The sequence below is a fragment of the Alligator mississippiensis genome, chromosome 10 (assembly GCF_030867095.1).
Source record: "Alligator mississippiensis isolate rAllMis1 chromosome 10, rAllMis1, whole genome shotgun sequence".
NCBI lineage: Eukaryota > Metazoa > Chordata > Crocodylia > Alligatoridae > Alligator > Alligator mississippiensis.
The window spans coordinates 34,840,342-34,868,290 of record NC_081833.1 but is presented as its reverse complement, the minus strand read 5'-3'; the positions used below and the strand labels follow the sequence as shown (position 1 = coordinate 34,868,290).

The 27,949-nt window shown below is 51.7% G+C and overlaps 1 protein-coding gene across 2 annotated transcripts; it reads right to left on the bottom strand.

Annotated features, from left to right (window-relative positions):
- Positions 1–889: 889 nt before the first annotated feature.
- LOC102562515 (C-type lectin domain family 18 member A) lies at positions 890–27,949 on the bottom strand. Of its 2 annotated transcripts, XM_006275598.4 has the most exons (12): positions 27,465–27,949; positions 25,903–25,994; positions 17,324–17,557; positions 15,429–15,526; positions 14,586–14,707; positions 14,323–14,430; positions 12,415–12,507; positions 10,053–10,159; positions 8,881–9,010; positions 4,339–4,435; positions 3,997–4,088; positions 890–2,812 (listed from the first exon to the last, which is right to left on the bottom strand). In XM_006275598.4, exons 1-12 carry the CDS (start codon positions 27,592–27,594, stop codon positions 2,775–2,777), a joined length of 1,341 nt encoding a protein of 446 aa, XP_006275660.1. In that variant the 5' UTR covers positions 27,595–27,949; the 3' UTR covers positions 890–2,774. The 2 variants fall into 2 exon arrangements, with proteins under 2 accessions (XP_006275660.1, XP_059569623.1); XM_059713640.1 differs by lacking the exon at positions 17,324–17,557 and having other exon boundaries at positions 27,465–27,948.

Genomic DNA, 27,949 nt, shown 5'->3' with positions numbered 1-27,949 from the left:
ATCCTTTCAGGGGCACATCTGCTCCCACTTTATGTTCCTCAGCTGGAGCTCAGTTCCTTTTATCTACGAAACTGCAAGTAGTTTCCATGGAAATTACAGAGCTTGGATTGGCCATCCTTTGTGCAGCACTTTCTACACTAATGCTCAAGATGTCAGGATTCAGGGTTGATAGGTTCAGGAGGATCGCCTCAGTGCAGGTGGGCATAAGCAGTAGAGCTGATGCTTACCTGGATGCAGTGAGCTGAAAAGTGTCCTGGGGATGACAGAACACCCAAGAACTGTCCTGACTCCAAAGTACAGCAGGTACCTGGATCCCAGCACTGCTCTTACTAGATGCTGCCACACAGAGCAGCATCCTTACAGCAGTACAGTGTCACTCAGGCAATGAAATGGGATGAGATTTGATTTATCCAGTGAGGTGACGCAATTAGCTCCCTCAAAGGGCCTGCAGGAGTGCTTAAAACCTAGGTTTCCTTAGGGTGGAAGATGGCCTGACAGAAGCACTAGTGGCTTTTCAGTTTCAAAATCTTGCTTCTTTCTCTACACTCAAAATAGTACACCCAGCTGTGTTAGCAGGCTCCTGGATGCTTCCAGGGAAGTGCATTTAGTGAAGATGAATATTTAACAAAAGTCCTTCCTCCAAAATATTTGCTAGGAAGTGGACTGCAATAGACATTAGCAAGCACAGCTGCTTTAAATACTGTGCTTGTGAACCTGCTGGGGCAGGGCTGGTCTCTGCTGAGCACAATGGGTGGATTAAGGAGCAGGCAGGGGAAAGGGCCTGAGGAACAGGGTAAGACCTAGACCTATTTGTGTCCTCCTTTTACTCACTCCTGAAGGAGCTTGTGTTCCAGGGGCAGCCATACTCCAAGAGAACTCCAGAGGCACCTTCCAAGACAGAAATAAATCTTTATTAAAACATCCAAGGCTCTTACAGAGGGTGAGGTGTTAGTGTCAGCCAGATAAATGTCCCAGCACCAGAGCAAACACCTAGGACTCAGGGCATGAGAACAGGCCTGCAGGAGAAAAAAGCCTAGTTTTCTAAGTCAGCCCTACTAGAGAGCTGGGAGTCCCTGCCCCCTGAGATCATCTGGTTAGTACTGGAGCTAGACAGACATATATGGAAGCAGCTTGACTATTGCACAGCGGAAAGGCCATGGGATTGCAGGCCCTAGAGGTCACAGTGTAGGCCCTGCCTGCAGGGCACCTGAAGGACTCTCATGTCTATGAAGCACCAGCTCCAAAGATGCTCCTTGCCTGCAATTCCCAATGCCTGGCAATACTCCTGTCATGCCCCTCCCTTCCCCCTCCCACCCCTCAATTCTTACATCCACAGCCAAAAACCCAGGGATCCAGGAAGCCTAACAGCCTAGTGTGCACCATTCCTCAACTCCCTGACTTGTACCCCTCATCAGAAATGCAGAGGCCACCAAGCTGGCATGTCTTTTGCCTCAGGGCTGCAACAGGAAATGTTCTGCCTGGGGATCTGGGGCAGAAGTTTAACAGGGCGAGACCCTATAGCACTTCCGTGCTGAATGCCAGGAGCATGGGGTCACCATCCCAAAGGAAGCAAGAGCAACTGGAGATGGTCCCAGGACATACCCAGGAGTACTGCCCCCAGTCAACAACAGGCAGCTGTAATCTTATTGCCAGAACTCAACCCCAGCCCTCAGAGGGGAGGGTCTCTGCTGAGTAGAGTCCCTTCTAGAGGAGCAAGGGGGATTGTTCAGGGTCTGGACACATGGGCCTGACCCCTCCCTGCTCAGGATGTCTTCTTCCCCCCCCTGCCCCCACATGGCAGGGGCACAACTCTCTCACCTCAGCTCCTCTCCAGGTGGAAATGGGGGTGGGGGCAGAGGAGGCAATGAATGTATACCCTCCAGCACCTTCCCCTTCTGGTCAGCACCTCAGAGCTCCCTCCTCTCTCTAGTACCTCTCTAGCTCCCTCATCTGACTAATTTAAGCCAGGTCTGTGTCCCTTTGCCACAGAATGACCCCTTCTACCCCTGGGCACGTCTGGGCTAGTTCATGTGGTCTGGGGTGATGCCAGAGGGAGTCAACACATGGTGTGTGATAAACCTGTGCTGAGCTGGCTACCACCTGCCTCAGAACAGCAGAAAGGGGTCTCCTTTTGCCCTTTCAAATAGCTCCACTGCTTTTCAATGCCTTTGAGTCCCCCTCCGACCAGAGTGAAGGTGGACAGGCCTAGAAGGTGCTGTAGGGGACAACTCTTCTCCTAAGGAAAAGCCATAGCTAGCCTGGGCCTCACTGGGCTGTGCAGAGGTCTTCCCGGGATGGTGAGAGACATGTCATTGCTTGGGATTGGCCAAAGCTCCAGAGACACAACCTCACCCTGGCCCAGCAGGTGGAACCCTGAGACACCCACAGCTCTACTGGGGTAAGGACCAATTGCCCCCTTGCACCTTTAACACTCTATTCCCTCTTTGTGCTACTCTATGGTTTGGAATGTCAGTACAGGATGTGCCCTCTCCCCTCCTCCCCCTGCCCTCCCCTGAGCACTCAGCGGGTCCTGGTGCCACATCTACCCCATGGCCCTCAGCCGACACACTCAGAAGTCAGCATGGCTGGCACTGACCAAAGCACCCAGTTCCCTCTGAGTGAGCCCTGAAGTCCTGGGAGGAGCCATCAGGGGAGCAGCAGAGATGGAGGTCCTGTCTCTCAAGCTGTGTGCAGTATGAGGGTGACATTGCAGCCATTACTCAGCAGCTAGCACCGTGATCTGGAGCAGGGAGGTGATAGGAAGCGGCATGTTCTCAGGGCTCTGGCTGCCACAGGGAGATGTGTTCCTGAGCTGCAAATACAGACACCAGTGTTAGCAATGCCCAACCCGCCCTGGGCTGGGAAGCCAGGGGGCAGATGCTATAGCCCACTGCCAGGTAACCAACCTGCCCAGATCACCGCACACTGTAGCCAGTCAGTTAGTTTGAGCCCTGAACTCTCATCCCCTTTTCATCAAAGGGGAGGAGGCCATAGGCCTGCAGCAGTGGAAAGCAGTTATCCTCTATCTTGTCTAGCCACCAGAGGATGCTCCAATGCATGGAACACTTTGCTAACAGGGTAACAGGTCATTAGACAGGGTAGAAATAGGGAGCAGAGGAGGATGAAGAGGACAGCAAGAGCACGTAGGGCTGGGCTGTATGCTACCATGCTAGACCCCTTGGTGCCAGTCTGAGACCTGGGCTGCCGGGACCAGTTTTCAGTTCACAGATCTGATCCAAAAGAGTTTTTTAACCATTGTTAGTTAATTCATTGCTGGTAAGAGGCAGCAGACACTAACCCAGGGCCTCTGCTAACCCACAGACTGGCCCAGAATAGGCAGCAGCACACATTGTTCCCCCCCAACCCAGTCATAGCGCCTCACCCTCTTCCAGGTTGCAGCCATCTGGGGTAAGGGACTACTCCTGCTCTGCTGAGCCTGATAACACAGCCATCGAAGGTAGGTCACACATAAGGCAGAACCAGACCTGGACTCACAGGGGGTCTGCAGGTAAGGACTGAGGGCACTGGCAGAGTGGCAGGAAGCCAGGGCTGGAATAGTAGAGGGGTGGCATGAAGAGAATTGCCAGAACTGTGTGCAAAGAGCCCAGAAGAGAAGCAAAGAAGTATGGGATGGGACTGCAGGCCATCAGCAGAGCTGGAGGCAGGAGAAGTTGGAGCTAAGAGCTGGGACAGCAGCAGGTTTCCAGTTGGGGTGCAGGACTTCAGCAAAGCTGTATTTCTAGATAGATCAGCACTGGAATAGCAGAAGAGCAGTGGGTTGGCACCGGGGGGCATTAGCAACACCCCACTGCAGCCACAGCAGGGAATATGGTTGTACAGTACCTGTTAGCTTGTACAGCACCTCCAGGCCCCACACCCACACCGGTCAGTGCTATGCAGGGGCAGATGAACACCACAAGCAGTCCTCCCCTAATAGGAGTGAGGACAGGGCATGCCCAGCACAGCTGAGAGAGCAGGGCAGAACAAACCACTCACCAAACTGGCAGATGTACCGGTTTCGGGTCTTGCAGCGCTGGTCATTCCAGTTGAAGGCAGCTGATGCCTGGAGCTCAACACAGTTCCCAAACCTGAGATGTGGAACAGGGTGGAGAAGAACTCCATGGACGGAAGGCAGTAGGGAAAGATGGGGAGATGTAGCAGGCAAGTTTCAGAGCATGGGCCAGGGCTGCCACAGGAAGTTGTGGGGGGCACAAGTCTGTGCTTGGAAGCCCAGAGCTGGAGGTGGCCTAGCAAGAACCCGGCACTATTGTCCCTGGGGACTGAGCTGGAGAGGCATCTTATGGTAGGCTGTCTGAGGAGCCCTGCACTGACACTCACCCCTGGTTGTCCGGCTGCCCAAAAGCAAAGCTGGTGAAGGAATACTGCCCTCCAGTGTCCCAGCGGAATGAGTCCTTGGATGTTTTATACGTCAGACCTAAATGAAAGTGGAGCAATGACACAGCTTTAGCGCATGGGGCATCTGCACTCTGCCATGGCATCAGGCCTGTCGAGACATGCCACCAGTACCAGCAGCACAGCAACCACAGTGCCAGTGGTGTCACAAGCCCCTGTAGACATGTGCTTCTGCTGGCTGGAATCAGAGCTGCGAGCTGTGAGTCTAACGCCACTTCTGGCACGATTCTCCTTCAGGACATCCAACACAGCTGTGACTGCAGAGGGCTCCAGGGCTGTTCCCACCAGGGGCTGTCACTATTTGACACTCACTGAACTTGTCAGTGCTGAGAGCCCACACATGGACACACTGTGATTTTTACTACAAACACATGCCTGCGCATGGGAGTGGCCTCCTGGCTCCTGGCAATATCCTGTAGTCTCTGTGGCAGTGGGACACTGCCTGGGTACTGACCTCACTTCTCTCCACCCTGAGCTCTGACTTCAGTTTGGATACAGCCCACCCGGTCATTCCAGGAGTAAAGCCGGCTGAAGCTGCATGGAGTTCTGCAGCCTCCCACATGAGCCCCGCTCCTGCTCTGAATGTGGGGCTGTAGCTAGCAGTCTGAACCGTCCATACCCATGTGATCCATCACAGTTTATCCACAATCCTCCTAGGAGCCAACTCTAACAGAGAGCCAAAGGCTCGTGTTACTTGAAGGCAGAAGCAGCAATAGAGATATCGCCATGTGAGGGAGAGGCTGCATGTTATAGACTGGCTGCAGGGGAGTACTAGGCAGCCATGGGGCCATAGAATAAAAATGCCTATTGCAGGACTAGCAGCTCAGCAGTAGGACAATAGGGAAAAACCCTGTCTGAGAAATAAAGGCACTACTATGGCAACCAGGGTAGCAACAGTAAAGCAGCCCATTAGATCCAAAGAGGCAGCTGTGCCAAGGCTAGCAAGCCACCTGACTGGAAGGGGGCAGGGCTTGTGAGGCATATAAATCCTGCGCCAGGCAAGGCAGTCAGTCTGGTGCTGCAAGCTACAGAGGGCTGCCAAGAGAGGTCTGTGGCTGAACTTAATGCTTGAGCTCCTGCTGTACCTGGGAACTGCACCTTGCAGTGAGCTATGAGCCAGGATGAGGATGGTTTCATTAGAGAGCTGGTAGGCTTAGAGTGTTGTTATAGCCTGTGGGCTTATGTGTTCATTTAAATTTTAAACCAGTGGTCTGGATGTGACTGTAGGGGCATGTGAGGAGACCACAGGGGGGGCACCTAAGGAGTGTGTAACCCAGTGTTTTCAGGCTCAAGCCAGGGGGTTGTAGACTGGAGAGGAGCTGAAACCCAACATAGGTGTAAGCCAGACAGCTCAAGCGGGGCTGTGTGAGAGGGAGCCCAGGGCTGGAACCCGGAAGCCAGGTCAGGCAGTGGCCTAGACTAAGGGAACCAGGGAGAGCAAAGGGGCAGAGGCCAAGAAGCTGAGCCCCCAACAAGGCCTAAAGTGGCCCAATATTGGCTTGGGCCAACTGCCCCTTAAAATCATTAACTAGTAACATCTGTGAGGCATGGGCCTAGCTGTAGGAGAGGTTGGAGGCCATAAATAGACCTAAGGCTACAGGTGCCCGGGGGTGGGAGATACAGACGGGCTGTGAGAGCACAACTAGCAAGACCTGGAAGGGACCTGTTGGCAGCTAGAGGAACTGGGGTTTGCTCTACGACCGATTAAGCAGCCTCCTTTTCATAGATTTAATAGGCTTTGGGGCTGGAAGGGGCCTCAAAAGATCATCAAGTCCAGCCCCCCACCCCAAGGGCAGGAAGTCAGCTGGGGTCAAAGGATCCTAGCAAGATGAGCATCCAAACGCTTCTTAAAAGAGTCCAGAGTAGGTGCTTGCACCACCTTTGGAAAGAGTCTATATTCCAGTTCTTGGGGGGGGTTCAGACAATAAAGAAGTTTTTCCTTATGTCCAGCCTAAAATGGTCTTGGAGGAGTTTGTGACCATTGGTCTTTGTTGTCCCTTGGGGTGCTCTGGTGAACAGGTGTTCGCCCAGATCCTGATGCACACCCCTGATGTACTTGTAGGCAGCCACCAGGTCACCCCTGAGCCTGCACTTTTCCAGGCTGAAGGGGTCCTATCGCTCTCAGCCTCTCTTCATAAGGCCTATTCTCTTGCCCTCTGATCATGCGTGTGGCTCTCCTATGGACTCTCTCAAGCTTCTGCACATCCTTGAATTGTGGAGCCCCGAACTGGATGCAGTACTCCAGCTGCAGCCTCACCAAGGCCATGTACAGCAGGAGAATGACATCCTGAGATTTACTTGAGAAGCATCTATGGATACAAGCCAGAGTTTTGTTCACTTTACCAGCTGTGATATTGTATTGGTGGCTCATGTTCATCTTGTGGTCAATCTTTCAAGCGTGGTGCTAGCAAGTGTAGCACTGCTGAGCCTTTAAGGTTTTTTCCCCCTGAGGTGGAGTACCTTGCATTTTTTGGTATTGAACGTCATCAGGTTTATATCTGCCCACTTTATGAGCCACTTTCAGATGTGGATGCTCTACCCCAAAGTTTAGTGTCATTGGTGAACTTGGCCAGTCCACTTCTCACACCAGTGTCCACATTGTTGATAAAGATGTTAAAGAGAACCAGTCCAAGGACAGAGTCTTGGGGGATACCACTAGTCATGGAGCACCATGATGATTCACTTCCGTCGACTGCTACTCTCTGGGTCTGATCTCAGAGCCATTTCCCCAGCCATCAGACTGTGATGTAGCCAAGGCCACAGTTGGCCAATTTTTCCACGAGGAGATCATGGGACACCAGATCAAAGGCTTTTTTAAAGTCCTGATATATGATGTCAATCACTTCTCCCTTGTCCAGGTGATATGTCACCTGGTCACAGAAGGAGATGAGATTGGTCAGGCAAGACCTACCCACAGCAAACCTGTGCTGGCTGTCCCTCAGGATGTTGCCATCAGCCAGCTTGTCAAGAATGGTCTCCGATCATTTTTTCCAGAATCTTACCAGGGATTGAGGTCAAGCTGGTTGGCCTGTAGTTCCCCAGATCTATTTTCCTCCCTTTCTTAAAGATGAGCACCACATTGATCTTCTTTCAATCTTCAGGTACTTCACCTGAATGCTACGAGTTTTCAAATATTTTTGCCAATGGTTGGGCTATGACACCTGCCAGCTCCTTAAGTACTCTGGGGTGTAATCTGTCAGGGCCAGCTGACTTGGTGTCCAGCCTCTCAACGTGTTCCTTTACAAGATCTACACTGAAGTTGGGTATAAATTCATCCTCACCCTGGCCATCCTGCATCATGCTAAGCAGGACAGTTCCTTTGGGCTGATGAAAAGCTGATGCGAAGTACCCATTCATGGTTTCAATTAGATAATTACATCAAGCCATAGCAGACAAGTGAGAGGGGGAGAGTACTCTAGAGCTGGAGCAGGGCAAAGGTTGCAGGGCCACCAGGAGGTGTCACAGCCACCCTAAAACCCAAACTTGCTACACCAACCCATCACTTTCCCCAGGCTCATTAGCATGGAGGCCGAATTGTTCTTGGGCCAGATGTCAATAGGATCCAAAGTCTAACACCAGCTCCCTGGGCAACCCCTAGCAAAACAAGTCACCTCTGTATCTTAGTGGCCTCAATGATAAAACACTGGTCCCTTCCACACCCTTGAAGCCAGGGGGTAAGAACTTAAAATGCTTTGTGGAAGAGCTAAAGATCATCAGAAAAGCAACCAGAGGGGCAAGGGGAAGCCAGGCAATGCCTTAATTAGCAAGTGGTGAAGAACCCCCATGCAGCATGCCACAGGAAGGATGCACTTCAGGAGGGATGTGGACAACTGGGCCAGAGAAGCGCCACTCGCATGATCGGGGGCAGCAGGGCAGGCCCTACAAGGAGAGGCTAAGGGATCTGAACCTGTTCAGCCTCCACAAGAGAAGGCTGAGGGGGGATCTAGTGGCCTGTTACAAACTAGTCAGTGGGGACCAGCAGGCATTGGGGGAGTCCCTGTTCCCCCGAGCACTACCAGGAGTGACAAGGAATAACGGCCGCAAGCTGACAGAAGGTAGATTTAGACTAGATATCAGGAGGCGCTACTTCACTGTCAGGGCAGCCAGGATCTTGAACCAACTTCCAAGCGAAGTGGTGCTGGCTCCTACCTTGGGGGTTTTTCAGAGGAGGTTAGATGACCACCTTGTTGGGGTCGTTTGACCCCAGTACTTTTTCCTGCCATGGCAGGGGGTCGGACTTGATGATCTGCTCAGGTCCCTTCCGACCCTACCAACTATGAAACTATAAGAGCTCTGCTTGCGTTGCAGTAACCTAGAAATGGGGCACTGCAGCACTCTGTGCCTTCTGGGCTGGCAGCATCATGCAGGGACCCAGACTGGGAAATCCATCAGGCTAGGACCAGCTCCTCCTTCCCTTCAGTGCATTGTGTGCACACCAGGGGCATCCAGCTGCTTCCAGGTACTCACCAATCCAGAAGTTGCGGGTCTCAAAATCAGTGTCAGTCACCTCATTGGTGGTTTCCAAACGGCCCAGGTAAAAGGCCAGAATGTCCTGGACTTTCTGATTCTTGATTTGGGCCAGTACTGCTCCTTTCTCCTGCAGAGAATCAAACAAGGCAGCAGTGCACAGAGAGCCCAGATCAACATGGGCAGAAAGAGACAGGCAAAGCACTAGGGTGAACTCAGCTACATTTTAGAACTTTCTATCTAGAAAACCAGGTTCCCATTCTGTGTGTTCCCACCAGATGTACCCAGAATCCACTCCAGACAAATGGGGAATCCCATCTGTACTCTCCTTCTTAATCCCAGTGAAATGATGCAGAGGCTCCCACCAGCAGTGGAACCTGTTGCATGGGAGTGAACACTACAGAGCTTATGTAGACCATGGAAACTAAAGTCCAGATCTCTCTGCTCATATGAAATGGTCCCTCCCTCCATGGTGGCTTTTTTTTAAATTAGTTCCATGGGCACTAATTATTGTGCCTTTGGGTGCATTCAGGGGTCAAATGGAGCCAGTGTTCTCGCTGTCACTCATCACTGTGAAGTAATAATCACATGTGACACTGAGATCAGAAGTAAAAACAAAAATCTTATTGCAGATGTAGCAGGAATTACCTTCCTAACAACACACGAGGTGACTTGCTCCTAATGAGCTGGGTTACATTTTCAGCTGAAACTTTTTTTTGCTGATCAGTGCAGGCTTCACTTGAGTGAAATATTTGCAAACTCATGTCAATTTTGCTGACTGTTTCAGCAGGAATAAAAAAACCCTGAAGACAATTCTGAAGACATCAAAACATTTTGCTTCAACATTTTCTCATAGAAACATTTTGATTTGAAATGGTTCCTTTCAACAGCTACTGGAATTAATTCAAAGTTTTCCAAGACTTGAAGCCTAAATGAAACATATTGTTCTAGGTCAGACAAAATACTTTGTTCCACCTCAAACATGTTGCTTTTTTTTCAGTTGGCCAAAAATTTCAAAGTTTTTATTTTTTTTATGTTGAGTCCCCTGGAAATCAACTGAATCTCCTTAAAGTTTTGGATCCACAAGTGAACTGAAGAATCAGTTATTCACGCATGCCTGTTCCCAACCGAGTGAAAGGAGCCTGTCTTGGCCCAGGGTGAGGGGGGGTTACCTGGCATTTGAGTTTGGCTCCGTAGTATGTGTCTGCCTCAGAGGAAACCATGAAGCAGTCCCCATCTATCCTCAGGTCACAGGCATGGAAGGGGAACTGGATTTTGGCTATGAAAAGAGAGAGGGAAAGCTCAGTCCTTATTCTGGTTCCAGTGACTTGTAATCCCTGCATGCAGGAGAGAAATGGAGGCTTCTTTATAGAGACAAGAGGGCTCTCTCTTGTAACAGTTCCCTGCCCAATAAACGTGAACCTGCATTTCTCCCATAGAGACACTGGGTGCTGCTATTATACCAGGCATTGCTCAGACAGAGCAGCGTTTTCACTGGATATGTAAGTGACTCTTAAAGGAGCCAGCATCACTACGCAGAAGCTGGAAGTTCATTTAGACCCCTGCATCTCTCCCTCTGGGCCAGCTGATCAGATCCCTCCTCACTGACAGTGCCCTCTGCACAGAGATCAAGGGCTCCCACAGGAAACTGCCTTTTTCCCCTCTCCTTCCAAACATGCATTTAGTGATGCCATGATCTTCTTCCTTGAACCCGCCCAGAGATAGGCAGATACAGCCAAAAACCAGGGTATTTCACATCTGGCTCCAAGCTGTCTCCCCAAAGCCGTGCCCACAGGATGCAGAAGGGGAAACCATACAGCTACCTCTGAAGTGTCAGCTATAGAGGCAGAAAAGCAACAGATTGAAAACCACCCCGTTCCCTGTTACATAGGTTTGCTAGTGAGAGAAGCAATCTCACTTGCCTGTGTATTTATTAGGAGTGTGTAAAGTGGGCCCTATTCAATTCGGATTCAGCCCCAACCAGGGACAGTGATTCGATTCATTGATTCGAATCACTGTCCCTGATTTGATTCGGCCAAATCTAAATGTGAAGATTCAATGCTGATTTGGAGAATCAGCGATTTGGACATAGACACAGCATTTAAAAGTTTTTTCTACATACCTTGAGGTAGCAGCTGTGGCTCATGATCACTGTGATACTGGGGCGCATGGAGCACCCCACAGGAGTGCAGGGTGGGGGAGGGAAGCTCCACGTGCTTGGCAGCAAACCCAGAAGTGGACCAGAAGTATGTCCAGTCCATTTCCGGGTCTGCTGGGGAGTGCACCGGGGGGGCCTCCCCATGCCTCCCCAGCTAGGTGATTGGCTGCAGGGGGACCCCGGGTGCCTCCAGCAGACCCAGGAGGCACCAGTCACAGAGCTGGTGGGGGGGGGGGGGTGCAGAGGGGCCCCCCAGCACGCTCCCTGGCCGACCCGGAAGTGCACCAGAAGTGCTTGTGGTCCACTTCCAGGTCTGCAGCCAAGCATGCTGGGAAGCCCCCGCGCTTCTGCGCCCCAGCATCGCAGCGCTCACGAGCCCCTGCTACTGAGAGTTATGTAGAAAAAACATTTAAAGCTGTCTCTTATGTCCGAATCTCTGAATCTCTCTGAATTGATTTGGAGGGTTCCAATTTGATTTGGGAAGATTAGAGGGTCCTCTGATTTGATTCAGAGATTTGGCCACCGAATCGGGCTGAATCTCCGCCATATCGAATCAGGGACTGAAGCTTCACACAGCCCTAGTTTTTATACCCAGGAAAAGTGAGTGAAGAATATTTGCCAAGTTATAGGCCTCACTGGAGCATGGCCTACAAAGGCCTGCCAAGGCATCAGCGCCAAGGTATCCAGGGCTGCCTGACCCCACCTTAGATGAGCACTGCACATTGATTGGCACAATTCTGGGTCCTTTTGCCCCTTCCCCAGCAATGGCCAGCTCCGAGCAACATTCCCAGAGCTGATAGCTGTATCCTCTGCAGAACCTGCCCTAGAAGTACTGCCCAGCTGGTAGCAATCTACACATGAGGGAACCCTGCAACTCCTCACATGCCACAGCAGATGTTGCCAAGTTTCAACTCCAGCCCTAGGAACTGGGAGCTCTTGGCTGGGGCTAAGCATAAACTGATGCAGTAAAAGGACATGGATACAGGGGTAATATAATGGTTAAAAGACTTTGCACATAATTCCTGCAACTCCAGCATGCTGGCAGCCTGAGGGAGGAAGGGTCTGCATCCCGCAGCCAGACAGAGGATGTAACAGACCCCGGCAGCAGAGGTTAGGCTGCAGTGCAGGTGCATCCCCACACGCTCTTGGGCAGCACATGAAACAGCATAAAGTCCTACCATGGGAACCATGTGAAGTGGTTCCCTGTGCCCACCGGGAGGGCAGCAACCTGCACTGGATCCCTGGGCTCTTTTGAAGGTCACCTGGGCCAGTTCATGCACTCCCAGACCAGGCAGGGCCACTCCTTCTCAGGAGCATAAAGGGAAATGCCTGAACTTGGGAGCACCCACAGCAAAGGTTGCCAGGACAGGACTTACTTCCACACTCAGCTCCGCCATAGCCGATGTCACAGAGGCAGGAGCATTCCTCCTCCTTGAACTTCCCGTGGAAGCACTGGATACTGCACTTCACTGTAAGAAACTCACGTTAGTCTCTTTTCATGGCCTGTCACTGTCTCTCCAGACCCTGGCAGGGTCCTCAGCAGAGCCAGCCCAGCCCCTGCACGGAAGTTGGGAGGCACTGGTACCTATTCCATAGCCACTGCTAACCCTGGATTCCTTTCCTCAGCCTTATTTACTGTGGATAGGAGCAGGGTCAAACTGGGAAATCTCCAGCAGGGACTGGGCAGGATTGTCTCAGGGCTGGGGGGAGTTTGGAAAGTGCTGGAGTAAAGACATGCACCTGTGCTCATGCACAGCAACCTGGACTGCTGCACTTTTTCCCAGTGTGAGGCAGCATATCAGCTCACATGCCCTGCAATGGGAGCTCCCCAGATCCCAGGCCTCGCCCCAGAGGCAGCCCCTGGAATGGGGCAGTTCCCCTTCTGGAGGCAGTTGCCCCGGGATGGCCATTTAAGAACCTTCACCTGTATGGACTGGAGCCATAGAGAGGAGGAGGGGGTTGGGCTAGACAAGCCACTTCCATGATTCCTGAGGAGCACTGTGCCTGTTTGCTATTGGGTTCTTGGACAGTCACACATCCTTTGTTAAGTTCTTATATGGCCTTATGAGTGCACCCCAATGATTCTATGTTTTGGATAAAAGAGTCACTTTCCCTCACCACAACCTCCCTGGAATCTCTCCAACTACCTGAGAGAGATTGCGGAGCTGTTCCAGATTTTTTTCTTCTTCTCCATCAATATTTCACCTTTCCCTTCATCCCATTCTGTCCTCTCAAGTACCCTCTAGAGCAGGGGCAGGCAATTATTTCAGGTGGAGAGCTGCTAACTGAGTTTTGGCAAGCCATCAAGCATGACAGGCAGCCAGGGGCAGATAAATATTAATTTTCTAAAATTTTTAGGGGCCCCACAGGCCAGATAGAATGACCTGGCAGGCCGCATCCGGCTCACGGGCCGCATTTTGCCCACCCCTGTTCTAGAGGTGCTCCACGTGCCTAAAGGAGCATGCCGACCACAGTGGGAGAAGCACTGCCTAGGATATGAGAGGACTATGGAAGTTCTCTAAAATTAAAGAAGCTGGGATGTGGGAACCCAGAGGGGCGAGACTGGGGAAGGAACTTGGGTTAGAAAGGGATAAGGAGGCCAATACAACTTATTGGGATGTCCTGGGATGAGTTGGGGGCATCCACATATCACACTATGTAGCCCCTCGGCCCTGTGAGGGGTCCTTGCCAGTAAGGGGTCCCAGACCCACCCTTGAGATCCTGGGCTCATTGTAGCCCAAGCAATTTGGTCTCAGGGAGCGAGGACCCAAGGAACCTAGGAAACATAAATATTAAAAAGGAAACAAGGGAATTTCCAGACAAAGCCCTCTGTTACCTGGGGTTTATGCTGAACAGATCATTTTGGTGACTGAGAGGTAGAGAAACCACTGTCCACAAACCCATGTGCTGAAACATTCAGGCAGTTTCAAAGAGAAGAGGGAACTTAAACCCCAAACATTTGAAAGTCTGGAAATATCCAAGTGAAGCACCCAACCCCCCTGACTCTAGCCTGCTGTCACAGCAGCCTCCAGTCTTCTCTCCTCTGCTGTCCCAAGCCTCTTAGTCTGATCCTGAACTCCCAACACACAGATGCAGACAGACAGACAGACACTGCCTGCAGGCACAGCACAGACAGCACGTGATACATACAAGAGCACAATCCTCACTCATCCACATGAACACTCATTGCAGAAACATAGACACCAGAACAACCACTGGGCAGTGAAGACTTTCTGTGGCACAGATACCCACACCCAGGCAATACCCCTGTCTTGCTCTCTCACCTTGGCAGTACCTGCCTGTGTACCCTGGTGGACACTTGCAGTGGCAGGAACTCATGTTTAACTGCCCATTGTTCCTGCAGCTCATCCGACATGGGTTCCTGGGTACTTCTGAGCAGACAAAATGCACAAATGCAGCTGTCAGACCTGGGTGCCCAGTTGTGCAGCCAGTGCCCAGTGTTACACTGGCACAGGCCAGAAGCAGTCAGGGCAGGGGTGGCCTGGGGGATCATTAGCAGTGGTGAGGAAGAGCAGTGGGCACTCACCACAGAGCCCCCCACTGTGATCCCACGATTTGAAGCATCCAGAAAGTCCTGAGGTGCAGAGTGAACACCAGGCTCCCTTCTTATAAGGGACAATCGTCTTCCCATTCATCTCCCAGTTCCCTCTAGGATGGAACAAACAAGGAGCCTCGATGACAGGCCCTGCCCATGCCTCAGCCCTACTTCCGCCCTTCCCCAATCACTGGGGCTTTATGTCCTCTTTATTGTGAGCCAGCTTAGCACAGCTGCCAGCCGCATCACTCCCAAACTACACAGGGATCCGTATTGCTCAGGTGCCATGGCCCCCTGCTTCCTCTGTGCCTCCTGCAGGAGACCAGCTGTTTACAGCCCATGACCTGAAAAGCCTGTAGCAGGACCCCAAATACCTGGGGGCACTTGTTCTGGTTTAAAGGGGAGGAGGCCTACTTCCAAAGCAAGGGAATTAAGTCTGCTCACTGATAAGTACCATCTCCTTTTTAATTCCTGCAATCAAGCTGCACCAACCTCCATTTAAGCCCCACCCACTTTATATTTCCCTGCTGTCAACCCCTGATATACTTTCATTTCAGACCCACCTCCTTCATACTTCTGTGCTACCAACTCCCCCCCCCCCAAAAAAAAAAGATTTAATAGGCCATGCTCACTGTACTATAAGCTGCACCCACCTTCTAAGGCTTCCCCCCAACTTCTGCATGTGTCTTGCAGTCCCCAGTGGGCACAGGCTGGTGGAAGATGTAGGTTTCCCCTCAGACAAAGTTGGGGAGGACATGGGTCCAGCAGCCCTCCCAGCAGCCCCACTGGAGAGCTGTGAGGACCCAGAGTGGGTACACAGCCCAGATGCCTTACCCTGGGGAGTAGGTGCAGACAAAAGCCTCTCTCCTCTCTTGGCCCTTGGCGCAGACGTGCTTTCCACAGCCCAGCCTGCTGGAGGTAGCCCAGACCAACTGCAAGAGAGATCCCAGGCACACAGCCTCAGTGCACTGCACAGCCCCACAATGCCTGGGATGCAGGGGGTTCCCTTCCAGGCAGTAGGTGCTATACTGGCTGGGCAGTATGTATCTGGGAGAGAGAGCTGCTTGGTTGCATTTCCAGTCCCTGCTGGCATCAGAGCCAGTGATCACAACCTCCCAGGCCATGCTGAGCATGGGGAGGGCCAAAGAGAGCCAGAAGCCATTCCCTACAAGGGCAGAACATGCTCAACCCCATGCCCAGGCTTAAGAAGACAGGTCAGAGGATCCTAGAGTGATGCTTTGCAGGGAGCTTGTGTGAACACTGAATCTTACATCATGTGTGCATTTGCCCCACCCCTCCAACTTGTTCTACAGCTCACAGCATGCATCCTACCTCTCATGACTGCTGCAGCCTCTCTGGAGCCTGGGAAAACCCTTCCCTGTCAGCTTGGAGGTGGAAGAGGAAGACATTCCTTCCCACTCTCTAGCCCTATGAAATATGGCTTACCCTCTTCTCCAGCTCCTACTGGGGGCAGGTGCTGTGTGGGAGCTGACTCAGCCCAGGGCCCAGCCCTCCCACTGGAACAGCTGCTTGGGGGTGACAGCTACTATTTTTGCAACTCCCACTAAGTTAGAGCCTGAGTCTGCCTGGTGCCCCCACCTACCTCTTAGGCTACTGGATTTCATCAGTGGGCCCAACTACATCAAGTGACCCTGGGAAAGGCCTGTCCTGGTTCAGTGGTGTTAGGGCATGCCCTAGCTCCCCTTGCACTTGGCCTGGCTCTAGTTAGCTGGAGCCCATCTAGGCACTGCTGGGATCTTTTAATTCAGAACTGCAGTCCAGGATGCTTGTGGTGATCAATAAGGATTGAGGCACATGTACTCCCCTCCCCAGAGCCCTGCAGCCCTTTACAGACCATGGGCCAGTGCCCCAGATGGGCAATGAATGTCAGTGAAGTCTGTGCCAACTGAAGGTGGGCACCACCAAGGTGCTGACTGTGATGTTCCTTCAATCAATGCCTGTCAGCCTCTCCCACAGGCAGTACCAGACCTAGCACCAACCAGGATTTCCAGCCCCCCGGAAGGTAAGCTGCCACCTGCCTCCTCCCCTTTCTCAGTCCAACACAGCTTTGTCTCTAAAAGATTACTGTCCCCAGTCCCTGGCATGGGGGTAAGACAGATTCCAATATTGCAGGCCCCTTGCCACCATGCCCTGACACTTTCTGTTACTTACTGAGTGTTATGTATATATATCAGGTACTGCTGCCAAAAGATGGCACTATTCCATGTTGTGTTAATTTCCCATTGCTTTCTCTTATTTTGCTTGAAGAGCATTAGGTGAAGCCCTTATTTTGGACAATAAAGATGGGTGCCATATTGTTCCCTGTCTGATCTCATTGGGACAATGCTGACCCACTGCTCTCCATCTGTCCCAGATATGGGCTTTCCCCAGAGCTCTGCTTATGTCCCTCAGCCCCATCCCAAAGCCCCCAGCAATCCCAGTCCTCAGCTCCTTTGCCTCAACACAGGACTTGGATGATGCCCCTCAGACCTGCTTCATGGCCCCCCTGTTATCCCAACCCTGGACAACCCACAGACAGCCTAGTCATACTGAGTCATTGGTACACACAGATGTCTCCCCTCTGCTCTCTCTATTCACTCACCACTGGAGGATACTGGGATTTTAATGTTAACCCTTGGGCTCTGACTGGGAGAGGCCTGTTCACTGCCCCCTTCTGTTTGCAAAACCAGCAGGGTCAGGTGTGACCCTGTGCCTCAAGGGAGAGTTACCTGGGTGTAGTGGCTGCAGGTAGCATTCTCCAGGCACTGTGCTGCATGGTAGTCATAGCTCTGCCCTTCTCTGAACCATAGCTCCACCACATCTGTAAAGGTGGCCACCCCCTCGGGGAGCAAGAGAGCATTCCAGCTGATGTGTTGGGCCTGGTGTGCTGGTGGTGGCAAGGCCTTCCCAAGGCAGCTGGCTGCTCGCTCCTGTGCCAGATGTGCCAGCTTGTCACTCCAGTCCTGGCAAGGGGAAAGGCAGGTATTAGCACGTGACCTGCTGAGGGGCTGTCAGGGCAGTCTGGGGGCAGGGGCATGTTGGTAGAATAGCATGGACTCCAAAGAGGCTTTCTGAGGCTGTATCTTTAATACTGATAGGAATAGCTGTCACCCTGCCTCATTCCCTGAGAATGATCCAAGGAGCACAGGGAAGGTTTCTCAGGTGTACAGTGATGGGAAAAGCTCGGGTCCCTAATCATTGCCCACCCACTGCCTGGCCCAGAGAGTGCTGAGATAAGCCTAACTGAAGGGCTGCATTTCAGGATGCCCCTGACAGACATGAACAAACCCCCAGGGCCATGAGGTGATGGGGGAGCCCAAGCGTACATTGCCCAAGGCCAGGCTGACCCAGACAGTCAGAGGCCTGGGCTGGGGACACTGCTCCTCCTTTGAACTGAGACTCCCTGCCTTCCCCCTCAATGCACCTGGCCAGTTAAAGAGGCTGAGAGTGGAGGGGTCTGATCCTCTTCTTCCCCACCCCTGCAGTGTGGACTGTGCTCCTGGGGGTAGCCAAAATGAGTGGTGCCCTTCACTGTGCTCTGCGCTGGTGGGGGGGGGGGGTGGTGATGGCTCCTTGTACCCCCTCCTTGCCTGTGCACCAGGGCACAATTTAGTGCTTTGTCTCCTGCAGCCTGAAGAAAGCAGCCTACGCAAAGCCAAGCAGGTCATCCAAGATTGTCATTCATTCTGTGCCAAGCCAAGCAGGAATACCCAGAGCAGGGGCCCTTTGTCCTCGGGCCCTTTGTTGTGCTGGGGCTCTAGCACAGACGGTATTGTTGCTGTGAAAATCTGGCCCTAGCCTCTGTCTCCAGCACAACTCCAAAGGGGGCAGAAAGAGATGAACTGCAACTGGGTTTTCAAAAGGTGGCACTGATTTGAGGATCCTGGCTGAACACTCCCATCCCCACTCCCAACCATGAGGGGAGCTGGGATCTCATCCATTGTCCCAGACCCACAACCAGTGTCTGCTTCAGCAGAAGCCTTTCTGGGAAGCAGGATGTCCCCATTCCCTCTGCTGTGGGGAGCAAGGTCTTGTCAGCAGCAGTGCCCAGTGGTCCCTCTACTGGCCCCATGGCCACACCCCCTCCCTAACAGATTGTCCCAGTGCCCCTCTCATAGGACTGATGCCCCTTAGGAATTGCTGGTTCCATTCCAAATCCATGGGAGCAATATTGCAGAAGGTAATCAGCCTGCAGGTGGGGACTTAATTAGGGAAAGAAGGTACATGTAGTGGCTTTTAAGAGGCTGCTATGGACAGGGAGGATGAAGACAGGGGAAGGCAACCTGAGCAACAGGATGGGGCTTTGAAATCTGGCTTAGGTGAATTCAGTGCCACAGCCCCTCTCTGCTTGATCCAGCACATGGACTATATGTGGGAGGAGAAGGAGGGAGTGCTGGGGCAGTGGAACGATGAAGCAATTGTTTGTTACTGAGCAGAAAAACAACTTGTTCCAGGAAGCTAAACTTGCAATTTTTATGGCTCTTAGCAGAGCCAAAAGGAGGATGAAATAATGAAGTGTTCTCACAGGTCAGGAGCCAAGGGCAAATCTGTGCTGGCCTGGGAGTCACACTACTGCTTGGCTCCAAAAGAAGCAATGCCAGTGCCCTGCTCCCTCCACTATGGGTGCCATAAGGCTCTACAGCAGGGATAGGCAACCCATGGCATGGGTGCCAGAGCATGGCAAGCAAAGGCACTTTGCTCGGCACATATGCCTTGGTGCAGATGGTAGGGAAAGGGCCAGGGCACTGCCATAACAAGGATCCTCTGCCGGCCACCCCTGGCACTTCAACATTTTACAAATCGAGGTCATGGGTGTTTTTGGCACTCTGTCTAAAAACACTGCCACCCCTGCTGTAAAACAGGATGAGATTTAAAGGGCTGCCATTTGTTCTCCTGCCCAGGACCTCAGATTTGTAACACAGAAAAAGTCTAACATTGCCAGTTCTTGCACTGCTATAATGGCTTCCTTATATCTAGTACTTTTTCTTAGGGACCCAGTTTCTGGAGTCATGGGATTTAATCAAATATCTCTGCTTTCAAGAAAAGAGAATTAAAATTTCAGTCCTCAGAGTTGTAGAAGAGAGGTGGAAAATATGCCACAAATGCCCCCCAAAAGCTTGGGAACTACATGCCAAAGAAAAAACAAAAATATATGTTTTTAAGAACCCACTTGGACCCCGCTGCTGCTCCTTCTCTCCACCACCCCGGAGCAGTGTGGGATGGAAGAAGCTCCCCTGCCACTGAAGCCCCTTCCCACCAAAAACCACCGAAGTCCCCCAGCTCTGTGGGCCATAGGTTGTCAACCCCTGTCATAGGTAATGAAAGGTTTAGGCACAAGAGCCCACTGTGTATTGCTACACAAATATGCAGCCAGAAGGGGGAGCTGCTCAGAGCTTTGTTACTGGAGACCCCACAAAAATGTTGATGCTTTTCATTTGTTAGTTGCTGTTCAGTCCTTTACATCAATGATTAACAGGTAACCAAGCTGTTTTCTGGTTTGCTAAGTTCCTGCTTCTGCTAACATGGAGGTTAATGGCAAACCTCTCAGCAAGGTCAATGCAGACAGGATCAGGCCTGAAATGTGTTGTTTATTAATCTGCCTAGTCCCTATAAGCCTGTTGCTTAAAGGGATAATGCCAATGGTTCCCTTGCTGCCTTCCTTCCAGTTGTCCCACAACTGGACACCAGCGCTCATCCGTGATAATTATGAATGACCTGGAAAGAGTGAGCCATGCTGCAAGTTAAACAGCTTGTTTAGTACCAAGCTAGCCTGGAACTACATGGTTCATTTTTGGTGACTCTTTCATAAGAAAGCTGATGAACTGGCCTGTTTCAGAAACTGCAGAGTGGCAGCAGATGCTTTGTGGAGGTCTGAGCTGCAGGAAAATGCCTTCAAGCACTAGGCCGGGAGGTCAGTGCCTGGGCCAAGGGTAGGGTTGCCAACTCTGACTGAAGCTATTCCGGGAGATTATTTTTTCCCAGCATGACATAATGTCATTAATTTCATTTTCTTAAAATATCCTATTAAAATCTCCTGGATTGCTGTCAATAGTCACTGGGAAATCAGTGCTGATTCCGGTAGACTCCCGGCCAATTGGGGAGGGTTGGCAACCCTAGCCAAGGAGTTTACGGGCCATTTCTTCCACAGAGCTGTTGTGGGGTCACAGCCATTGCAGAGCTTGGAGGAGTGCTTTATCCTTGAGGAAAACAACCAGAAGCACGTCCCCCGCCTTCTTGTACCTTCATAATAAAACACCAACAGGCCCTCCCCACTGCCCAAGTTAAATCCACTCAATTAATTATTGTTAGCAACATGCCAGGCTGACAGAACAAGGAAATTAATGGCCTTTCATACAGAATGCTGTCCCAGACCACCCCACCATTGCCAGCTCTGTCACTCCCACTGCCCACAGCCCCATTGCCACCAGTGCCAAACACCTCATGCTCTATGCCCACAGCTCACCCACTCCCTGCTGCCCCAGGCCTTCCCTAGCTTCATTTACAAACCATCGTCTACTCCAGTGTTTCCCGACCTTTTCCAGCCCAAGACACACTTACATTAATAGAAATTTTCCGTGGCACACATGTTAAGGCATTCCCTATCCTCATACCTACTGTAGCTCATTATAGCTCATTGCCATGGCAAAATTCTGTGACATACCTGTTCATTTCTGATGGCACACTTTTGTGCCGCAGCACACTGGTTGGGAAACACTGGACTACTCCAAGTGCTCTCAGGGGATGGATTCCTCTGGCTAAAAGAGGCCTGTGAGAGCCTGCTGTTTTAGAGGTCACTACAGCCCATGGGTGCAATGCAGCACTGTTATAAAGGACCCAAGATGTACCCAAGTCACAAAACAGGGGCATGCATCTATATTGTAACCCCCTGCCCCAGAGATTAGCTTCCCAGAGCCAGGGAGTTATTTTAACCCCATCAGAAACTGAGGGGTCCAGTTCTCAATTGCTCAGCACTCAACGGGCTGCACTGGGCAAAAAATTGGGTCCTACTGGCCACTGACAAAATAAAGACCCAGAGTCATACTGGATCGGGGGCCCGCACTGCCGGGAGGAGTCCAACACAGCCCCCACAGCCCTCCCGGGGGTGCAGGCAGGCCCCCGATCTGCCTGCCGGATGACAGGAGTCTGCTGCTGCTGGCTGGGACCAGCACTGGACGCAGCCTGCACCCAACACTGGCAGCAGCAGCCTCCTATCATCTGGCAGGCAGATCAGGGGCCCCCACCCCCAGGAGGAGTCTGGAACAGCCCCGCAGCCCTCCCAGGGGTGTGGGAGGGCCCCCAATCTGCCTGCCAGATGACCAAGGGTCTGCTGCTGCCAGCTGGGACCAGCACTGGGCACAGCCCATGCAAAGCGCCGGAAAGATTGGTGCTGCTGCTGGCCCCAGCCAGCAGTGACAGCATGATATCATCCAGCGCGCAGATCCAGGGGCCTGCAGCCCCAGAACGGCTGCGCTGGATGACAGGAGGCTGCTGCTGCTGGGTAGAACGGGCGCTGAAGCCAAGTAAGCCTGGCTTCGAACTCGAAACATTTCGAAACTTTTGAAACATTTTGAGTGCCCTTGTTTCATTTCAAAGCTGTTTTGAAGGCTTTTGTTTCATTTCAATTTTACTGTTTTGAGCTCAAAACGCATTGAAACAGCTTCAAAATTAAACACCCGATGAAATTTTGCACAGCCTTTGTAGCCAGTCTGAGAAGGAAGGCAAAAGGAAGCTATTTTCCCTTGGTCAGCAGACGTTTCTTGGGGCTCCCAACATAACACCATGAAGAATGGGAATCCCTACTTTGCTCTGCCTCGCCCAGCCAAAGAACCAGTGCCTGCCAGACTGCATGATTCCCTTCCCTTTCTTGCCCTGGCAGGCTCAGGGCCCAGGACTGCCCTTCACCTGCCATGGGGTCAACAGCATCACCGAGGATGAGGTCATGCCCACTGGGGGCAAGAGGGAAGGGGCTTGGCCTTTCTGGTTAGGGGCCCAGAAGCCTCATTTTACAGAGGGGCTTGAGAGAGAGAGAGCTAGGCCACAGTCAAACCTCAGAGCCAATCCCCACAATGTCCAGGGGCCAGTTCAGGCCGTATTGCTAGAACAGGATACACCCATCCCTCAGGTCGAACCCTTCCCAAACAGTCTGTCTCAGTTCACCATATGCCAGGCTCTGTCCCCACCATCAGTTCCTCCTGCCCAGCAAGGAGACTCCCAGGTTCATAGAGCCAAGTTTGTTTATTTTATCCTTTCCTATTGGGAATCCCTTCCCCACAGATTCCAGCTCAACCTAGCCCCGTCTTTCCAAACACCACTTGAAAAGTGAGCAATAACAGTGATAATGCCTCCTATTTCTGATGTCTGCACCTTCTCAGAACTGAGAAGAAGCAGGCCAAGGCCCTTGTCCAGCAGTTTGCCAATCACATTCTGAAGCTGGGGTTGCCAGCCTGGTAGGATGTTTCTTTTCAGCTCCAAGGGCAGCTACTGCGATTGGAACCTAGGCTGGTGTCATCCCTCCTCCACCCCCCAAACTTCTGAAAGCATAGCTTTTGGTTGCTTGCAGCTGGGCCTACCTGTCACAGCACAATTTACATCCAGCTGGCAGAGGTGGGTGGAAACTCACAGCAAAGCCAAGGGACCAGGCGGAGCATGGTGCAATGTACTGAAACCTTAGGTACCCTTGTGCCTTGGTTTCCACAATGTCTTTGCAGAACAGCTTGTCATATTATTTAAAACCAGCCTAAGTGAGTTCAGGTCAGAGATGGTTCAGCCAGCTGTGTGAACAGGACCAAACTGCCCTTAAGTTACAGCTGGGCTCAAGTGAAAGTGTCCCTGAAATTTGGAAATGGGCTTGGCTTTAGTTTAAGCTTAAAGTTTTTCTGTTGGGTGACTGTTAAATGCACTGGGCTGTGCAGGGTTTTTCAGAACGCTTACAACCATAGATAGGGGCCAACTTTTTAAAACTGCTTGGCAAGTGGGAAACATGCTGGGTACAGAGCACTTGAAAATCCAGCCCTTTTGAGGCACTTAAATGGGAACTGAGCCCTTGAGAAAATATGGCCCTGGGCGCTAAGCACTTAACATCTGGCTCTTCTATATATCTGAATTGTGGCACCAAAGAAAGCCACGTGCTGTGGCTGACCTGAAGTATTTGTCCTCAACAGCTGGCCCATGCACGCCTCTACTCCAAGCATAGTCAAGTAACGTTACAGACCTATGTGGCCGTTGGAAGTTGTCTGGCTGGAAAAAGAGAAATCCTGGGACCTGGATCTTCAAAGAGGGTTTGGTATGGCACATAGGATCCATGTCTAGATCAGTCATCATGGTCCCATGCCGCAGCGGCCCTATGCCCACAGCAACACATTTCCTAATTAGCAGTGCCATTTGTGGAGCATCTTCGATCCATAGAGCCTGAAGCACTTGGCAGACTAAGTAATCAGTCCAGATCCATGAAGCCTGTCACCCTTCACTGGGATGCAGCCAACTCTGCACTGAGTCCTCCAAGAAACCATCAGTTACCCTGTTTCCAGTGCCTAGAATTAATGCAGGAGTCCTGCCCACCCTAGCTAAATCACTCCCTCCCCATTAAAAGCCATTGCATGGTGGAGCTCTGAAAGCAGATACTCACCCAAATTATCCTGTTGGCTGAGGGGAAGGCAGCCCCATGAGGAAAAGTCAGCCCAAACAGCTTTGCTCAGGACTCATGGCAAACATGAGGCTATCACACAGCATCCTGGCTCCTCTAACAGTGGCTGTCTCTGGCTATACAAATTTTGGGGGGCAAGGTTTGGGAGCACAAAGGAAGATACCAGAATTGCATAGTTTGAGGTTGTATTGCATTTTTTGTGTTAGTGCTATGGCACTATGCAAAGGACAGTGTGCACTCTCCAGGCAATCTCAGTGCTTTCCTTCCCCTGTGTGAACCCCAGCACACACCAAATCCTCCTCCACAAGGGCCAGGGAGGGAGGAGTGAGCCCTGGAGATTCCCAGGCCCCATGTCTTTGAGGAAGAGAGACTGTCTGTAGGGGACACATTCTGCCTTTAGCTTCAAACCAACCTGATAACCCCGAATTAAATGAGAGTGGTTTTGCTCAGGGAAATGACTGAAACTGGTCCTTTTGTACTCATCTAGTCAGGTTCCCTTGGTGGTTGCTGGCTTGCAAGACCAACATATGAGCTTGATGCTTCTAATTCCTGTGAGCTTGGGGGAGTCAGCCCAGCCAAGAGGAGGAACCTAGAGTCTGTTTCTGGTTTACAGAATTGTTAATTAACTTATATTTGCTGAATCTTCATAGTTGCTGATGGGTGAAGAGGACTGCAGCCAGGTGAACTCTGGGGCCTGGGCTGTGGCTGCAGGGCCACCAGCTGGAAATTAAAACCACCTGAACTGCTCCCTGAGCCTGTTTGTTCTGGAGTCACTGTGCTGATGACAATAAACATGGGGCCTCATGCTGCCAGGGGCCACTTTGATGTATGCTGTGCTGTGATGGTTAGCAGCAAAGCACCTGCAGTGTGCAGCCGATCGATAGGTCAACAGGAAAAACACAGTCTGATTCCTTGTAAGTTCTTAAAGATCAGAGGACTGCTTCAAGGTTCCCAGGACAAGAACATTGGTTGGCTGTTACTGAGGTGACAGCCTGCATTGGGATGATTATTACTGTTGGTAGTTATATGCTAATTTAATTTCCTAAACAACCCCACAGAGCTGAATGGGAATGATCCATTTATGTTGTTGTTCTCTGGCTGGACTCCAGAGGGTACTACTGAGCAAGGGCAGTTCACAGCCTAAGAGTATTAAATGAAGTCAGCAGGAGCCGACAGAGGGAGATAGTACTGTGCAAACACACTCTCATTTCCTGATAGTCCTTGTTTTTTTCTCCTGCCCAGCAACTGTGGGCTTGATCATGCTCCTAGGGAAACCTGGAGGCTGATTCCTCTTTGCTGACTTTGACACGACTGTTTTCATGTGCCCATGCATTACACATGGAGGAGCTGGCAGGCTGCACCCATCTCCCCTCCCTCCACCTTCCTCTCCCTGTCACTGGTCTGGGAGCTATAAACTCTGGGTCCAGGATACACCAGATCTGGGCTGTCACCTGGTATCCTAGATCCACTGTGCAGCTGCTTTGTTCTCCAGCAGTATCCCCTGAAATGGCATCACATCCCACCCCCAGTTCAGGAGTGCCAGCTTTATCATGAGAGCATCTCCAGCCTGTGGCTGGGCCAAGACCTGATGCACTCCACTCCCCATGGCTAAGAGCCTCAGAGCTGCCCCAGCAACAGGTCCTGGAGGTGAGACAGGTCACTCACCATCCTCTGCATGTTGGCCGCAGGTGGGTGGACTCTACTGCGCAGTTTGTTGTGCAGGGAAAGCAACAGGAAACTTTCCTTCAGACCTAGAGCTGGGGAGAGGGAATAAAAACAGGAAGTCAGGGAATAGGAGCTGGACCATACCCCAAGTCCCCCCTCTCTTCCCAGCCCTACAGCGCATGGCTGAGCTGAGGGCTGGGTGGGATTGCTTCTGCCCAGCCCGTCTCCGCTAGCAGGTCACAGATCCCAAGCCAGGCAACACCAAACACTCACTGTAAGGAACTGGGCCAGCGGGGAAAGGAGACCTGTCACCATGGTGACAGCAGGGAAAGAAAGCCTGTCTTTGGAAGTGGAATACAAAGAGGTAGGGGCTGCAAACACCAGCTCCGCACTGGCTGAGCCACTAGCTCTGGCACAAACAAGATTAGACCCCAGGGACCCCACTGGGCTACAGCCCTCTGGTCTCAGTGGCAAACTGATGGTGACACACTGAGGCCCCACAGCCAGCCAGACAAGGTGATGGGGGTTTTCAGGAGAGCAACAAGCTATGGTAAAAAATCAAGGTGAACCATCTCAGAGTCCCTGTCCATTCTTGCAATAGCTTAAAGAGGGGCAGAAATTGGGGCTCTAGCTCTGGGCACCCACTTAAAGAGGAAGCAAGAAGCAAGAACAGCCCCTGCCATGACCCAGGCTGCCACTGCCACGTAGGGCAGAGACCCTGGCTCTTATGCCTCTGCCTTCTCATGTGTTTGCTGTCCCCTGTGATGATCACACACAAAGTACATGAGGGCATGATGATGGCAAAGGCAGGTTCCTGAGTTCCCACGCCCGTTTCAGGCACACTGCAGGGCCCTTGTAGGACAACATCTTCATCCTTGGCTTGTAGCTGCCGCAGGTTCCTGGCATGGCCTTCCTCTCAGCACATGATGGGTAAAAAAAGCAAGTCCCCAAGACAGCTGGCTAGGACACAGGCAGCAAAACAGTTGCAAAAAAACAATCTTGGAGTAAATGATATTTTATAATCTCTCTTGGGGAACAGACAGGCAGGGAACCCCCTGTCCTCCCTAATCACCCCATGCCAGATAAACCCTGTCTGCTGCCATGTAGCCAGTAATGCCTCCAGAGCAGGCATGGACCTCCTCCATAGCCTGTTTGCCTGTGGTTTGCAATACTGTTAGTTAAAGATGTTACAGTGGTCTGCTTCCCTTGTTCAGCAGCTCCCAGCCCTTTCCTCCCACCACTGTTGTCACATTCCACAAGTTAAGCTCACTAGAGCTGCACCAATTTACACCTGCTGACAATTTGACCCAGCCTTGGTCTGGATAAATAGGGTCTGATCCTGCAAGATACTGAATATTCCCATTGACTTGCACAGAGGCTGTGAGTGCAGACTATTGGGGTTTCCTGAGGTCAGCACTGGCTCCAAGGATTAGTAAACATGGGCTCCCCCCCTCCCAGGTCAGAGACAGTCAGAGCCAAGTGCCCCTGGCACCCAGCTTTGCCGGTGCTGGATAATCTCCACAACACTTCCATTGATTACCCCTGTGGAATTTGCCAATTACCTCGGTGCAACGGAGCCATAGGGGACAGCTTCTCATGTTGTTGGTGTATCCTGATCTCCCCCAAACTTGAGCCAAGACAGCTGAAAGCCAGTGCCAGGAGCTGACATGCCAGCATCTGTTTAACCTTCATGAAGGTGGTTCTGTGTTCAATCTTCCAAGCTTAAGTTCTGTGCAAAAGACCAATCCAGCTGAATCAGAGGTGTTGAGCTACGCAGCTATCCCTGTCTCATACAGCCCTGGCTCTGCGATGCACACGTGTGTGCACGTCTGTGTGTGGGTACGTGTCTCTCTCTTGCTGGATGTTTCCGAGTTGTGATCCTATTCAAACCTTCAGACAAGCACTGCCGGGCAGCTTAACAAAAGGGGGACTGGTGAGTAATAGCTCTGTCAAAACAGTCTTCTGCCAACAGCTTGCTGGCATGAAAAAAGAGACAGCTCCTATGGAATCCTTACAATCCTCCGCCCCCTGCTCCCCCTGGGACCGA

Coding starts and splice junctions, on each gene's coding strand:
- LOC102562515 (XM_006275598.4), bottom strand. CDS start 27,594: ATGAAGGTTAAACAGATGCTGGCATGTCAGCTCCTGGCACTGGCTTTC. Junction 25,995..27,464: donor TATGGCTCCGTTGCACCGAG/GTAATTGGCAAA, acceptor CCCTCTCCCCAG/CTCTAGGTCTGAAGGAAAGT. Junction 4,089..4,338: donor GGGCAGCCGGACAACCAGGG/GTGAGTGTCAGT, acceptor TCCACATCTCAG/GTTTGGGAACTGTGTTGAGC.